Source organism: Chanodichthys erythropterus, chromosome 14 (assembly GCF_024489055.1).
Source record: "Chanodichthys erythropterus isolate Z2021 chromosome 14, ASM2448905v1, whole genome shotgun sequence".
Lineage (NCBI taxonomy): Eukaryota > Metazoa > Chordata > Actinopteri > Cypriniformes > Xenocyprididae > Chanodichthys > Chanodichthys erythropterus.
The window spans coordinates 37,806,772-37,824,309 of NC_090234.1; the positions used below are offsets into that span (position 1 = coordinate 37,806,772).

At 40.0% G+C, this 17,538-nt stretch overlaps 1 protein-coding gene across 3 annotated transcripts in view; it reads left to right on the forward strand.

Moving 5' to 3' along the window:
* fam117bb (family with sequence similarity 117 member Bb) overlaps positions 1 to 17,059 on the forward strand; it is a 59,389-nt gene extending 42,330 nt beyond the window's left edge. For 2 of the 3 annotated variants that reach the window (XM_067409737.1, XM_067409735.1), the window contains 4 exons: positions 9,382 to 9,525; positions 9,655 to 9,889; positions 13,717 to 13,840; positions 14,007 to 17,058. In XM_067409737.1, coding sequence (XP_067265838.1) covers positions 9,382 to 9,525; positions 9,655 to 9,889; positions 13,717 to 13,840; positions 14,007 to 14,265 — 762 coding nt within the window. In that variant the 3' untranslated portion in view covers positions 14,266 to 17,058. Of the gene's footprint in view, positions 1 to 9,381; positions 9,526 to 9,654; positions 9,890 to 13,716; positions 13,841 to 14,006 lie in introns of all 3 variants that reach the window. The other variant, XM_067409738.1, reaches the window with a different exon arrangement.
* Positions 17,060 to 17,538: the final 479 nt, after the last annotated feature.

Genomic DNA, 17,538 nt, shown 5'->3' on the forward strand with positions numbered 1-17,538 from the left:
TGGATTAGGTTTTTTGAAGGTTTATTTATTCAGGGGTTTTCTCTGTTGTGTATTAGCCGTAATTTGAAGCAGCTGAGGTTGAGTTTAGAGCCGGAGAGATGCCCAGGCCTGGGTAATTATAACAAGCATGCATTTATTTGGATGTGAGGTGAGGGGGCATGTTTCTGCGCCTCAGGCTGAGTGGTCGTGATGTTTCTCGGCTCGGCCGTTGGGGTCGGGTGACGCCCAGTGGGTAATGTAGACTGTAAACTCTATGCCTTCCATCACATGACCCGTCTGCAATTGTGTTGTGACCGTACGCACTTAGTCTGACCAAGTTCAACCCCCAAATTTTATTGTAAACCTCCATTTCTCTCTGTCTTCTATTTCCTTTTTGTCTTGGCACTCCGATGTAAAAGCACTTTCCTAAAGAACACACACAACGTGACCTCTGTGTCGAGGGGGAGGGCTGCAGGCATGTGTGTGTGTGTCGTCTCAAGGGTTGAGTCGGGTGTACGTGGGGGTGTTCTACCCATTATGTGTGTGGAAAGCAGCTAAAGATGAAGTGGCAGTCATGAAAATGGCATTCTTTCCAGAAATAAAAGCCCTGAAGAGGAGGAATAAGAAAAGAGGAGGAATGAAAGTTGCATTTGAAGACCTTTATGAGAAATCTGGCCATAAGGTTAGCAGCACCATGAGAAGAAAAGAAGAACATCAGAGGAGACAGAAAAGTGGGTGAACAGCTGTGGAGATGTTTGGCAATTTTTGCTTTCTGATGGATTGCAGAATCGACAGACTTGATCATACTTGGAGTAGACGCCATATTTGTTATAAATAAAAACAGGGAGGTTGCATAGTCTGTTCAATGTGTTGAACCGGTGTGTCAATAGTTAAGCTACAGTAACAAAACATTGAAACATGTCTTTACAGAAATTTCCAGTGGACAAAAAGTCAAATGACGCACTTATACTATGCACTGTGTACTCTACTGTTTAGTACAGAGGTGTCCAAACCTGCTGTCTACTGTCTTGCAGAGTTTAGCTCCAACTTACCTCTACAAACCAGCCTAAACGACTCTAGAATGTCCAGTAAAACCTTGATTAGCTGGTTTAGTTGTGTTTAATTGGGGTTGGACCTTAACTGTGCAGGACAGGAGCAGGACTGGACACCCCTGGTCTAGTGTATGAGTGATTTACAGTTATTATTTTATCATTTTACAACAGAGTCTCACAATAACTCCCCTTCCACTATGTCAGAAAAGCTGAGACAGTTGAGTTCATGAAGTATGTGCCGGTGCAGTTTTTGACCGTTGCTATTATAAATGTGCAATGAGGTTTGCAGTGGGAATTACTGAAATGGGTAACACCTCTTGTGTTTTTGAGAGGGGAAAATGAGGATGTAACGTTGTACATTTATAAGCTAACCTCCAGAAACATAATAGAAAGGTCTGAAAATGCATTTCATGATCTCTTTAAGTTAGCATGACACATTGCATGGCTTCTACTTCATCCCTTGTTTTGGTTTGCATCAAATCTCAAATAATAACAACATCTCTGATCAATAACAATAAGAACTGCCAAGTTAGTCTTCTTCTTGTATTCCCTAGTCATGCTATGTATATTAGCACGGGCCTAAGTAAGCTAGCACGACTGTACTGTGCGCTTGGTGCTTTGCGGTCAGTTTGTTAGGCCTAGTCGATATTGGCAGACCCACTAGTCTCTCAGATCTCCATGACATTCAGAGTTTGATCATTCATGTGTGATGTATTGCAGGGTAAAGGCCAGTGATAAAGGATCCTCCTAACACACACACCTCTTGGCTTTGTTCTCTATCTCCTCTGCTCTTCCTGTCTACCGTGTGCTATGCTTGGTGATCAATAATTAACAGTATTTGGCTGCTTTCTGGGTTTGACTACTCTGTTTTTGTGTCTGAAGTATTGAGCACATCTTTCCCCGCATTCTTACCATTCTCTGTGTGGAGTCCACAGCGCCTGCTAGTGTCAGAAATGAGGAGTGCAGAGGCAGTGTGTCTGTCGTCCCTGGAGGATTCAGAGGAAATGATGTACTCTACTCTGTTTAGCTTTACTTTGATCTCATTTCAAAGTCCTACCTTTAGAAATGAATTAGCAATATTCCAGGCTGAAAGTTAATATCAACAGAATCTGAAGCATGTTGTCAAATGGCAGAAAATAGTACATCAGTTTTTTTTTTTTTTAAATGTGCATGAAAGAAAGGAATTCTGTGGGGCAAATGTAAAATTCCCACATAGATTGCAATAGGAAGGGCATATGTTTTTGTTTTCAAACCATTTTCAATCAAAACCTACTTTTGCAGTCCAACTAAAACGATTTTCTTTGATAATCAACATGTATCAGGTGCTTGTTCCTTTAAACGCCTCCTTTTTTGTTCTTACTGTGATTTTTAATGTGTTGTCGTTGCCGGGGTTGATGAATTTATTGGCAGGGCTTCTGATGGAACAAGTTTTTTGATCACTGGTGACTTGTATTTTTCTAACCTTCTACTCAAACGTTGACTACAACAATAGAAGCTTCTCAGGTTCTGTTTGATCTGAGTTTTTCGAGTGGTTCTGAACCTGAATGTGTTGTGAATCCAGAGAGACCGAAGAGATGCGTTTGTGAGTCATTTGAGCTTGCGTGGGGCTTTGGAGGGGTCATGCCTTTTAAGTCTCTACACAAACCTTTAGTTAAGCACCGGTCAACAACTTCAGCCCCATGAATCTCTTGTTTTTATAAAGACCACAGTGGTCAAAGAAAGGCTGACGTGAAAGTGCCCAGTATAGCTATCAAGGCCTGGAGACCTTTCAAAGGGATTCTTCTGTCTAACCTCTCGTTTTAAAGGCAGACTGTGGTAACCAATACAGGCCTCCATACCAGTGAAGAAAGGCCTTTTACATGCTGTTGGGAAGACTTTCACTGTTTTACTGAGGCTTCAGTGCGTGTCCATGGACACTGAGTTTTTATTTAATCCTTGTAATTTGGTACAACTAAAAGCAACAGGGCAAAATCAAGTTATTTATACATGCAGTTTTATTTCAGTGTACAATAGCCCCTCAATTGTAGTTGAATTATAAGGCAGCATCCAAACTGAAATGCAGCCTCATAAGTGACTAATTTGGGACATGCTGCATAGAAACTGCATGACGTTTCTGAATGGTGCCACTCCCAGTTGATTCCAGTAGTCTAACATTAGCACATGTTGCTATGCTAATGTTGATACATTAAAGGGTTAGTTCACCCAAAAATGAAAATTCTGTCATTAATTACTCACCCTCATGTCATTCCAAACCCATAAGACCTTCGTTCATCTTCAGAACACAAATTAAGATATTTTTGATAAATTCCGATGTCTCAATGAGGTCTGCATTGCCAGCACGATAATTAACACTTTCAGATGCCCAGAAAGCTACTAAAGACGTATTTAAACAGTTCATGTGACTACAGTGGTTCAACCTTAATGTTATGAAGCGACGAGAATACTTTTTGTTTGCCAAAAAAACAAAATAATGACTTTTATTCAACAATATCTAGTAATTGGCAATTTCAGAACACTGCTTCATGAAGCTTTACGAATCTTTTGTTTCAAATCAGTGGTTCGGAGCATGTATGAAACTGCCAAAGTCATGTGATTACGTTACGTCACAAGTGTTTGGAAATTTCCACTGAGCTTTCTGGGCATTTGAAAGTGTTAATTATCTCGTTGACAATGCAGGCCTCACTGAGCCATCAGATTTTATCAAAAATATCTTAATTTGTGTTCAGAAGATAAACAAAGGTCTTACAGGTGTGGAACGACATGAGGGTGAGTAATTAATGACAGAATTTTCATTTTTGGGTGAACTAACCCTTTAATAGAATTCAACAGTAAGGTTTTTTAACCATAACTTATAAACCTTTAAAGACAGACCTTCTGTGAGCTTCGAAGTTGGTAATCGATGGTATATGTTTTTGCTGAATCCATCAGCCTGTGTTATTTTAACTTATTTTTGAAATGGTCATGTTCGACAGTGGAATTTCTTGTGAGAAACTACATTACCCATGATTGTGTACAGAAATCTCCACCAATCAGAGAATAGCGTCAACCAAACCACGCCAAAAGAGCTCTTCAGCAGCAGCCACCTCCCATGAAGCATTGCAAGCGACATTAAGTTTCTCAATGCTCTCAAACTTCTTAATCTCAAACTTAAAATATATTGTTTCTATATACCTAAATAAAATCATTAATTCAATAGTTTTATTTTTCCATTGTCGATTATTTCATTTCGGGTGTGTCTCATACATCCTGAAAAGTGAAGCTTCGGGCTCTTTGATCGCCCCCTGGAGGCTGGATGCAGTACAGGTCATAAACCCTGCCCTCTCAATGCAGTCGAATGAGACTTCAGTGAAAACTTAAAAATAAATTCTGCTTCAAATAAAACTTTCTGAAAGATGGTTTTGGTCATTTAAGGTAGTTGTTATCACACTGATATATATTCAATTGTTCGTTTTTGTGATGATTTAGATTTTAGCTAGCAATTTGATGCTATAAAAACGGGGCGTGTCATCGTGATTCATAGTTGATTGACAGCTTGTCTGAGGACTAACAGAGCTTTGAGGGGACTGTTAATTTTCGATTTCTTTGTTATTTAACACCAACAAAATGAGTTGTTCAGCAGTAAACTGTACTAACCGACCTACAGGATCTGACGGATCACTGAGCTTTTTTTCTGTAACATTAAATGTGGGCGTTATAAGCTAATTATAAAATGTTATTAGTTAAGATAACACACCTAGGGCCCTATTTTAACGATCTAAACGCAAAGTGTAAAGCGCACGGCGCAGGTGCACTCAGGGCGTGTCCAAATCCACTTTTGCTATTTTAACGACGGAAGAACGGTCCGTGCGTGGGGCGCATTTTTGAAATGGGTTGTCCCTATTCTCTTAATGAGTAATGGGCATAACGTTCAATAAACCAATCAGAGTGTCATCTCCCATTCCCTTTAAAAGCGAGATGCGCTCGCGCCATGGTGGATTGCTATTTACATGGCGTACATGCGAAGAGTCAGTTAATATATATGTGTGTGTATTGTCACAATTGTTCAATTAATTAGCCAATTTCGTTCATCATTATAAGTAGTAATAGGCTGAATTGAAAATAGGTAGCCTAATTCTAATACACACAATGACTATTCATCATTACATTTTTATATTTATGTAGCCTACACAAGAATTTTCTTTTACACTGTAATCCTTTTGTTTTTAATATTTGGCATGTTTGTGTGATGCACATCCCTGTGTGTAATAAGCAAAGTCGACACGCACTGTGGACGCGCCCAGAGGCGCAGTTTCTACCAACGCGCTCTAACAAAAAAATATTGCGCCATTGACTTTAGACTTTAGACCAGGTTTGAGTTGGTCTATGGCGCAGTCTATTTTCAGCTCCTTAAAATAGCAATGCGCCTGAACACACCTCTTTTTTAGACCAGCACGCCCATGGGCGCACTAACTGGCACAAATGCATTTACTAATTTAAGGACGTGGCGCTGAACGGGAAAACGCGAACGGCGCCGGACGCAAACTAGCAAACACACTTGCGCTGCGACTTGCGTCGCATTGCGCCGGGTGTATTATAGGGCCCCTAATGTTAACCATGTCGGCAAAAAGCAGGTGATCGTTATCTGGCAGTTACTTATTATTTTTATGGGTATAAAATAATAATTAGCAGGACAAAACTAATGATAGCCTACTCTAATTACAGCAGTAGATCTCCTGTAACGTTAGTTGAACTTGATTTTAAATGGCAAGACCGTTTCTGACGATTTATAGTTGTTTCTAGTGGCATATTATATGGCATATTATATTGAGTTTATCTACTGGATTTGCGGTCTCAAAAATATTATTGCTCTAGAAACAGAATAGCCTTTAATTATTTTATTGGTAGAATTTTAAATTGTGTATAATTTTTATAGTCTATTTAAAATACATGAATGATGACGCAGTCGTCTGGACGGAAGTTTGATACAGCGGCTCCGCCTCCGGTTCCACGGACGATTCCTTCTGCGCATGCCCAGGTTGCAAACCCTTTTTTTATGACGTTTTTGCGTAACATGTCAGTGCCCATCGTCAGCCATTTTGGCCTCAGTTCATTACAATGGAAGGAAACGGTGTCGCGTCGTCCAACTTTTTTTACAGTCTATGTTTTATTCACAGTTCTTAATTGGATTGTAGTTCTTTTCTTTATTAAAGCTGTTAATTCAATAGTCTTATACAATTGTATTGTCATCCAATTTTCAAATGCTTTTTTGCTTCAAATCAATGTTTGTGATGTTGTGATTCACTTCGTAGCTAGTTGGTTTGGATAAGTGAAGACTTTTGGGAAAAATACAAACCAAGCGAACCAAGGCCGCTAAAAAAGTGGATGGACACTGTTGAACTTTGGAAAAGGGTTCATATTTAAGACAGGCTTCACTCTGTCAGACTTAATCATTTAGTCCACTTAAACTCCTTTCCTTATCCAGTCAAAACCTATTGATATGACCAAGTCCCTACCATATATATATATATATATATATATATATATATATATATATATATATATATATATTATTATTATTTTTTTCTTTGATTAATCCATTTCATTTGCATGTACATCAAAATATAGAAGAGAAAATCTGTCACTACTCCCTTTACATCGCAGCTGTAAACACATTTTTCACGATCTGCAAACTCTGTCTGCCTTTGTCTATTTTAGGCCTCAACTTTTCTGCTCCTGTGGTTAATGAACCTTAATCGAGACCTCCAAAGTGAATGGCTTATACTCTGTTATCAGCTGATCAGCATGGGTTTGTTAGAAACCCTATGCGGCCTCTATAGACACCACCAAAGTGCTGAGCCATGTTTCTAATGTCTGAAGGTGACGACAATCCGATCATTGGGGCTGACAGTGAGTAGTACCATGTCGTCCTTCATTGTGCTCAGGTCATACATTATTTCTGTTATTGTCACAGCAGCACGCCACTGGAAATCTTATACGTAAACAAATATTTGCCTCCGCTTTGACCGCTCACGAAAAAGTTGCTAGGAAAGAGACAAAATCACTTAACCGGCGTATTGTTTCTAGGTGACCTCGAAGGTCACGGTTTCTCTCAGCTGTTTTCTATCCTGACGAGCAGATAAATAACCAAACCACCCAGAAGAAAAGAGTCCAGAGGACTTTTATGTTGAAACAATAGGATGTCCGATTAAACGCGCACATGCACACTGGAGAGGAAAGAGGCATGGAGTGATGCTGCATGTGAGTTTAAAACCTGGCTCGCTCTATTGAGATGTTAATGAAGCAGATCTGGTGTGCTTTAAGTGAAGGCCACCGCAGGGCCACACAGCTCTCAGCAACGTCCTGCTAATGCCCTCACATTGTTCCCTCATACCCTGAGAAAGAAGAGGGGGAGGGACAGATGACGAGAGCAGCGCTATGTGTTTTAAGAAAGGGGGTGGGATGGAGAAATACACTTGGATAGGAAAGATCAGAACAAGGGAGAGAGAGAGAGGGGGCAGACATGATGAAGAGACACAGGAAGGAGGGGGGCCAAGAGAACTAAAATTCAGAGCATGAGCCGAGACGGAGCACAGAAGAGAGAGAGAGAGAGACTGGTGGACCAGGAGGAAGACCGGACCCCTCTCTGACAGGATGACAGGAAGTGGACTCTCGGGAAAGGTGACGTTTTTGTTCAGTCTTTCTTCTGTCACAGAAGACGTCACAAACAGCAGCTGTTAGCATAGATGGCACATGTTGTAGATGTGCATGCCGATTTAACTCAATAAGCGTGTTTTGCATGTGTCATGTTATCTCTCTATGTGTCCCGGTAAAGTCGTGAGGTGTGAGCCGCAGACACACAAGCGAGAATCACAATTCTGCTAGGGAGACTGAGTTACATAACTCACTGATCTGCAGAGGAGACCAACACGTTACCATGCAATGTGTCTGAATGCTGTGGTGTGATAACACGTACCCCTGTTAGTGTTTAGCATCATATGGAAACTAAAGTGTGTGCTGACACTGTGTGAATATGCAGGGCTTGATTCAGCTGCTGGGTAATGCTGTTGCTGCAAGTTTTCACACAGGCAGTGTTTACTTTCAGTGGCATATCTGCTCTCATTTTGAGGTCGTCTTTCTGTGTTATGCATACTGCACGCACGAACACACACCAACCACATTTTTATTGCTTTTCTGATGATGCTTGATCACTCAGTGTATCAAACTTGGTTTGTGTTTATGCTGAACATAAACTGGGCAAAATTTAAGCAGAGATTAATAAGGGGAGCAACAAGACTTGCTCTTGTAAATATATTTTTATATGATTTATATTTTTATATATATATGCAGGGCTTGACATTAACTTTACTGCTCACCAGCCACTGGCAAGTGGTTTTCAAAAGTTACTAGCCCATTAGCATTTTCACTGGCCACAGTTTTGACATTGATACCATGGAGGAAAACTTCCATATCAGATAATATTAAAGATATCTTTAATTTGGCAGCAGGTATATTAGGCTGCTGTCACTTTAAGATCTGACGCACAAATACACATGCGTTTTCTTTCTCATATCACTTAAAGCATAACTGACTGTGTTTATGTGAATACTCTTCGAGACTAGCATTTTGGCATTTTTTGTGTATTTGACTGTTTAAGCACAATGAGCTGTAAAAACAAACTCAGTTTTTTATTGATAGGCGGCTGTGTGCGTGCACACTTTGGGTGTAAGCACAAGATCTGTGGGAATGAGTAAAATTATGCGCAATCCCAAGCCGAAATTCAAGCCCTGTAACACCAACAATATTCATCCGGAGCAAATGAAACGAGTGAGCGAGGGGAGGCGGGTTTGTGTGTCAACTCTATCGGAGAGAGGAGAGAGCGAGAAAGCTCAGCTGGTATCATGCATCAATTCTGTGGAAAAATGAGTATTGGAAGCATTTCAGATATTTCACTATCAAAAATTTTATATATAATCCATTTATTTATTTATTTATTTTTATCATAAGACAACATGAAATATACAACCTAAGCTAATTATAAGAGATTAATGGAGCAGCAAATTGTGACTTCCTTTTTTTATATATATACAGCTATGGAAATAATTAAGAGACCACTTAACATTGATTTCTGAACTTGGTCTCTTAATTTTTTCCATAGCTGTATATAATATATATATAATATATATATATATATATTATATAATAAAATACATATCATACAAAATACACAGCTCGACTTGAACACATCTCTCCCACATGAGCACAATTCAGTCTAAACATATGCAGAATGCACTAGATCAAAGCTCCAACACATTCTGCTTTAAAACATCCCATACAGCAAATAATCACACCTTCTCATTCTCTCCTGTTCCAGGCTCCTATTCCAAAGAGTGTCCTGATCTCTATTCCCATCTCCAAGTCTTCCGTCTCTCGTTTCCGGAACAGTGTGGAGGGGCTGAATCAGGAGATTGAGCGCATCATTATCCGAGACACAGGAGACCGAGAGGAGCAGCTTATTGTGAGTATGCAAAAACACTCACTGTTACATAATCTGGTGTCCTCAGAGAATCCCCAAAGACACTGTGTGTGTATTTAACTAAAGTTTCGTTTCTGTTGTGTATGATCATTGCACTTTTTCTTTGTTCAGCCTCAGGAGGCTCCAGACGGGCATCGGGCTCCTCCTCCCCTCTGCCAACGCAGTGCCAGCTCCCGCAGCATCGACACGCAGACGCCCCTAGGCATCGCAGCGGGCAGTAACCACAGCAACAGCAGCAGCCGTTCTCAGTCCATCTCACCCACGTTCCTAAACGTGCCAAGTGAGCCCTGCAGCGATAGTCCATCTCCCCACGAGGACGAGACTCTGGCTGACGGCTGTGAGAAAGGTACAGTTCACATATTTTCACACCCACATACACACTCAGGGCTGTTCACATGTCCTTAGGCCCACACAGATCTGCACACTCATTTTCTGCATTGATTGTGTGGAATGCTTTTATACATGCTCAGATTTGTTATATGGTGCTGCTGACAAGTGCTACACTTTTATTAGTAGCTATCTAAAAGCATAAACAAAATATTCAAGTGTAACTTTGCCGATTTTCAACCAGTTTTGTAATGTTACAATGTCTGTAGTATATGTAAATGAGTAATATTTACTCATTCTTCATGTTACCTGGGCCAAGAAGTTCGCATTTAATAAACAGCTCTAGGGCTTTCTTTAAAACTACAGATTATACTTTCACATTTTTGTATCCTCGTCCATGGACCGTCAGATCGACAGAGGGTTATTAACAGAGCAGTTATTGTAAGGATAGGTTTTTCACTTAAAATTGTATCATACTTTGTCTATTCTTTAAACAGCATTATGATAAAAATGGAAAACCATGGCAACAGCTAAAGCTGTAAAGATGTGCCCAAAGCCTAATTCCGAATTTGGAAAGGCATGGAAAATGAATAATGCATTTTACAGAGCCCCTAAAAGGACTTACTACTTCCGGCGAGATACCGAAGTGTGCATGCGATGGACACTTTACTATCCCATGAGACCACGGGAGAGGAGTTAAAGGGACCTAATTGATGCTGGTAGCAGTGTTAATTTTGACAGCAAATTTTGATTTAGTTTAAAGGGATACTCCACCGTTTTTTCATATTAAATTATGTTATTCCCTTAACTAAGACGAGTTGATACATACCTCTCTCGTCTCAGTGCGTGCACTAAATCGCTCTGTCTTGCGGCGAAACTTTGTTAGCACTTAGCTTAGCCCAGTTCATTCAATAGGGGCCAAGCAGAGAAGCTACCAAACACCTCCACGTTTTCCCTATTTAAATACAGTTACTCGAGTAGTGTAACTCGACCTAGGACGGTGGCACAAAACAAAACGTTGCGCTTTTCTAAGCGTGTAAAATGGATAACTATATTGTATGGCAGAATACCATAACAAGTGCTCGGGAGCACTTTGACTTGGCGCAGTATTAAAAAATTTGATTTTGGGAAATAGTGCTTCAGCAAGTGTACATGGAATGTACACTCGAAATCCGAGAGAATTGTGGGTATAAAGTAGTGAACGAATGTAGGGAATGAAGTCGTTCACTCAGAATTCGGACACCACTACAAAATGGCCGACACCCGATATAGTGGACTATATAGTGGATAGGGAGCGGTTTCAGACACAGCTTTAGGGCCCTATCTTGCACCCAGCGCAATTGACTTTGTACACCGACGCATGTGTCATTCCTATTTTGCACCCGCGCAAAGCGCGCTTTTCCCTCCACAGAAGCACGTTGCTAAACTAGTGAATGAACTTGTGCTCCCTGGGCGGTTCAGCGCAAAAAAGGAGGCGTGTTCCGGCGCAAACAATCCCTGGTGCTATTTTGCTGTTCCATTAAACAATTGCACCACTGACCAGAAAAAACCTAGTCTAAAGTCAGTGGCGCGTTGCGCGTTGTTCATTATGCTATTTTAAGGGCGCATGCTTGACCATAATGTATAGCGTGCACAACGCGCATACACTTTGCTCATGTAATCTACACAGATGCAACAGTTATTTTTGCAAATCATATGTTACACTAAAAAAATATTAACACATGAGATGACGGAAATCATTGTGGTGTGCCACGAAGATGTGAAAAAACCTGTTTAACCGACGCTATTTTGGGTGGGTTTCTCCCATCCCCATACAACACAACTTCTCTGTCTTTCACTGCTCTTACAAGAACATCAGTCTCCTCGGCTGTGAACCGCTCCTGGCTTGCGCCTGGTAAATACGCCATAATAATAGCAATCCATAATGGAACTTGCGCACCTGCTTTTAAAGGGAATGTTGGATGACGCTCTGATTGGTTTATTTCACGTTACGCCCAAACCACACCTATGAATAATGAAGCTACTTCAGACCAACCCATTTTAGATTTGCGCCGGGCGCAAGAGCCATTTATCCCGCCGGGAAAATAGCAACAGCGCCGAGACCCGCCCACAAAGTTACTTGCGCTTTGCGCTTTCACACTTGCGTTTCAGATCGTTAAAATAGGGCCCATAGTCTTTTGACTAAAATGCCATTTAATTTTAGTCATATTTTAGTCATCAGAAATTGTCTTAGTTTTAGTCTAGTTTTATTCAACTAAATATCATAAAATTTTAGTCCACTAAATCTACACTAGATTTAGTCGACTAAAATCAAATTTAGATAAATTGTAATGCATTAAGCATTTCTCTAACAATACACAGATCCAATACACTGATATACATCTGATATTCTCCAAACTGTTTGTTCACCCAACTGTACTTTGCTCGCCAAAGCAGACGGTTTTTGACCGTTAAAGTGAAAAAAGACACGAACGAGCAAAATTCAGTACTTTTCAGGGACTGACACACTTATCATTAAGTTACTATTATAGTTTTCGTTTAAAATTTTTATTAGATTTGATTTTTGATTTGTAATTGTAATTTTAGTTAAGTTTTAGTAATTTTTTGTGTTTGTCTTTTAGTTTTTGCTTTAAAATGTCTATAAGTTTTTATTTCTGTTTATTTTAATACCTCAGGTTAAGCTAAAGCTTAGAAACTAGATGAAATAAAATAAGTTTACATTATTTATATATTTATTTTTTATTTAAGTTAATGTTTATTTCAAGTAATGAAGATTTCTTTGGTTTTAGGCTTAGTTAACTATAATAACCCTTATACTAGTAAAATATATTGAATAATGTTCTTAGTCTTTCCTTCTGTGACAGAAGATACAGTAGTTTACTATGAATTAAATAGAAATTAAATGAAATACAGTTTATTGTGTAAACAAAATAACTATAATGACCAGGGAAAAAAAATCATTATAAAACAACCCGGAAATACACAGTGACTGTTATTCTGAAATGTCTGCAGTCTGCACTGTAGCTATTCATGAGGGTGATAAAATATGCATTCTTACAACAGTCTAAAACATATTAACATTGTGCAGTAAACATTGTCATAATCCATCAACATTAGCTTGTAAGCAATCGCTTGGCATAAATGTGTGCTATTCATTAATTGCGAAGCAGTCTGAAGTGCTGCTGGACGAGCCTGTAGAGGGCGCAACAGCGCCGCGTTTCCCGCGGTTAGACCATCACGTTACACTTCAAATGTGCGCATCTTCCACACAGGACACCAGTCCTGACTGGATATCTTCCCAAAGCGTCCATCTCTTTCCTTTTCATCTCTTTTTTTTATTCGTTGACGAAAATTAGAGTAGATTTTAGTCATAGTTTTAGTCATTCAAAACGCATTTTTATTTAGTCATCGTCTTGTTTTCGTCCGTGAAAAAATGTCGTTGACGAAAATTATGACGTCATATGACAGTAACAACATGGCGGATGTAGTACGTCCGGATTTCATTCATACTACATGCATTCATACTAAATAGAACATACTTTTTCAATGGTCGTGAAGTAAATAGAGTAAATAAAGAGTATAATGATAGTTTTTTGGGGGGAAAAAAGGTTATATAAATTCTAGAAATTGCAAAATGCGTCGATTTTAAAAATAATTCCGCTTAATTCTGCATCAAGCTGTTTTTTTAACAACACTGATGTGGTGCATGTAATTATACAGGGCTTCCTTAAGACTGACAAGTTATTGTTCAGCTCTCTGTTGAATTGTGCACACTTATCATCTCCACTAATAAGCCTGTCCAAGTTGTTGTCATTCTACTCATTTTTTCTTGTACCATTTTCACAGATCTAGCCCCCAGCTCACCACTACCCAAATACGCCTCATCCCCGAAGCCAAACAACAGCTACATGTTCAAACGCGAGCCACCCGAGGGCTGTGAGCGAGTCAAGGTCTTCACAGAGGAAACACAGTGAGTGCTGCAGTGTGTCCTGATCTGCTGCTTTATCTGCACTCTGTTCTCCGCTGTTGTGTTGCAGCATGAGCCTTGAAATGATGATAGCGTAACATTTACACAGACTTCAAAGCTGAGTCAGTTCTTCTCACCATCTTATCGCTCTCCTTTTTCATCTCCTCAGGGCCAGGCCTCAACGGGAGATCCCACAGTTCCTGTGCCCAGATAGGAACAAGGTCAACTTCATCCCCAAGAGCGGCTCCGCGTTCTGCCTGGTCAGCATTCCCAAACCGCTGATGCCCACACAGGAGCTCAACAACCTCAAGAACCAGAGCGCCGCCCGCCTCACACCCGAACCGGAGCCGAGAGTCTCGCGAAGAACCTGCATGCTTTCCCAGCAGCCCTCAGGCTCCTCCCCCTCCCCCTGTCTGTCAGAGAGTTAGACACGCCCCTCAGCGAGCGTCCTAGCAACTGCATCCACACATTTCATTAATCTAACGTGATAAAAAAATGGACTCTCGGAGAACAAAGTGGTTATTAATAAACAGCAGCTTTCATTGGGTGAAAAGAAGATGAAACGTTTGCCTTTTGCTATGCACATTTTTAGCTTTGTGCTTGTTCTCAAAGAACAAAGAGGCCATTTCGGGGGTTTTGGGTTTGGGATAAGTGTATTTAGCTTTATATTATTGCTCTACCTTTCATAGAGCGAACCTGAGAATGTGTCTCGGATCACTATGAACACGAATCTAAAGAGGTGGCTACGTAGATCCGTTTTTGTGAGACACAACGTATGTTTTATAATAGTTTGCAGTGGATCGCGTTTGCGAGAATCGTTTCTATCGTACTAGGACCAGCACATCATTGAATACAAATGATGCCATTTCAAGTGAGACCAAGAGACCTGGTGGAATGAATTCTGGGTTGATGAAGGTCTCTCGGACTGAATCGTTGTCACAGTAGCAGGCCTTCTCCGTTCAGTCCAGACAAAAGCAGCAGGGGAGCAGGAGGGACCGGTTCTCTGCCTTTTCTCCTCTTCCTCCTTTCTCACTGGCGGCGACAGAAAGGTGTTAAAGATAAGAATAGCGAGTGTGAAAGAAATCGCCGCTTGACGGCTACAGGACGAGTGGCCTGTAAACCTGATTCTTTTGTTTGCATAGCTGTAAAATGCGTTTAAAATGCATATGGGTCCAAACTCTGAACTTCAAACCCAGCAGGGAACAAAGTGAGAGAGTGAGAGGAGGGCAGGATCTGGGTGGACATACAGACGGGATGTTTTCTTACCTCTCACAATGATTAAGCCGATTTAGCTCCAGGAATGTTTGAAAAAAAGGACACGATAAGAACAAAATCGAAATGCGAAAATGTAACGCATAAATGTCCAGGTAGTTAACAATTCAGATGTCTATCAGAACATTCATGTAATGTTTCCTGTGATATCCAATGAAATAGTTTACAAAGTCAGAGCACATTATTGTCACCAGGTTGATTTAATGCATGCATTCTGGGAAATTTCAGTCATATGTGTGTGTGTGTGTGTGTGTGTGTGTGTGTGTGTGTGTATCACTAGATTCAAGCGATTAAAAACAGCACAGATTTTCTGTCCGTTTCCGTGTCTAAATGAACTAGGCTGCTTGAATTGCTGTCATTTTCATCATTGTTGAGCATTTAGGCTGATTTCCTGTGCTGTAGTTATTTTTAATCATTATTTTGTAAGAAATCAAATAGTGTCTGATGAAAGATTTTATGCAGCTCACGCAAGTGCTTCTGTAGATTTGGCCAAAGAGAACATTTCCTGTGGCTCAGTGACAGTCATTGCGGATAGAAAAGATAGATTATAAGGCGACTTGGAGGGTTAGTTCACCCAAAAATGAAAAGTCATTTACTCTCAGCCTCGTGTCCTTTCAAAACTGTATGACTGACTTTCTTCTGTGGGACATGAAAGAAGATTATTTTGAGGAATGTTTCAGTGTTGTTTTTTTTTCTTTTTGGTCCACACAATGGAAGTCATTGGTCACCAAAACTGTTCAGTTGCCAACATTCTTCAAAATACCTTCTTTTTTGTTCCACAGAGTATACAAAGACAGGATTTTCATTTTTAGGTGAGCTATCCCTATAATGGACGATGCTAGTACTAGTTAAACGCTGCATGAGTCAGTTACAGGAGTCATTTCGGATTTCCAGCTTAAAGCTCAGAAGTGCTGTCGAAAGGTTACTAGGATAACGCGCAGGTCACGGATTGTCTGCTTGCGGTTTGGCTCGTGATCGTCTCTCGCTCATGTTCTGTGCTTTGTGTGCAGGGTGGGGTTCCTCACAGTTGTTTTGTTGGGAGGCATTTTAACAGTTCCTGTTTTTTCTTGTTCACTGTTGTAGTTAAAGGAATAGTTCACACAAAAAATGAAAATTTTGTCATCAGTTAGTCACCCTCAAGTTGTTCCAAAAATACGTGAGTTTCTTTCTTCACAAAAGAAACCAGAGAGTTGACACTTTTTTCCTACTATGGAAGTCAATGGCTACCGTCAACATTCTTCAAAATATCTTCTTTTGTGTTCAACGGAAGAAAGAAACTCGTACAGGTTTGGAATAACTTGAGGCTGAGTAAGAGATGACAAAATTTTCATTTTTGGGTGAACTGTCCCTTTAAGGTATTGTTTTGAGCTTTAAAAAAAAAAACAAAAAAAACATGAACCCTGGAATATTTTAGCACTTTTATACCAGCATTGTGAATCAGTTGGGGCCATACAGGGCCTCCATGTTTGAACTGAAATAAGCTCACAGCCTGTGATTACTATCGTAGATCAGTACTCAGGAATGTAAAAGCAGCAATCTCTTCTGGCAACGGCACAAGAATCCAAACGTTTCTTGCTCAAACACAAATTGATAATGTTTTATCAAGCGCCTTGTATATCTCCTTAGGATATGTATTGAAGTAGAGAAATCTCTCGCCGTAGGGCCAATATTAATATACTTTTATATGGGTAGTGGCCTTAAGTTTGTCTTTCTAATTAGAGCGGAATATCAGTCGGATATTAACAATCCATATGTACAACTTCTTAACACGGGGACAGTGATGTATGATGGGATACTGTGTTGTATGATGTCTGTCTCAGTGGATGTTTCTGCACATACTGTACACCATGTAGTCTCCTGTGTTGTTACATCTATGGAACTCAACAGAATAAAGTTGCACTCGCTCCAAATGTCTGAGAGTGTTTTTTGACGTGCGAGTTTAGTTGGGGTTAACCGCTTTTCCAATGATGTCTCGGTTGGATGATGTGAAGTACGATCATTAGTTGGAGCTGGTATCAAAGAGAACCAAAGAATATTAAACTAAACCGTCCAACCTTAAGCATCATTAGAAATGTGTTTCATCTCTTGCTGAGAACCAGAAATGTGGAGTAATGAAAATATTTGTATTTTGGCACTAGACCTCAAACATGTGTTTTTGGATGGACTCACACACGCCACCTAGTGGAAAATATGCTGTAGTGATTCATGTTTTCACAGAAGTATGAAAATAATTTGTTTTCAGTCCTCAGGCTGGCTTTTTTTTTTCTGACTTAGTAAGTAGTTATATGATTGGTTTGAAGAAAAGTCCGGTCTAGGAAAAAATAAATTAAATACTTTCTGCAGAAAGAAGGGATGCTTAAATTCACATGAAAGTACCTTAGCATCATAATTATTATTATATTCTCTATCATTGTCTATTAAAGGGATAG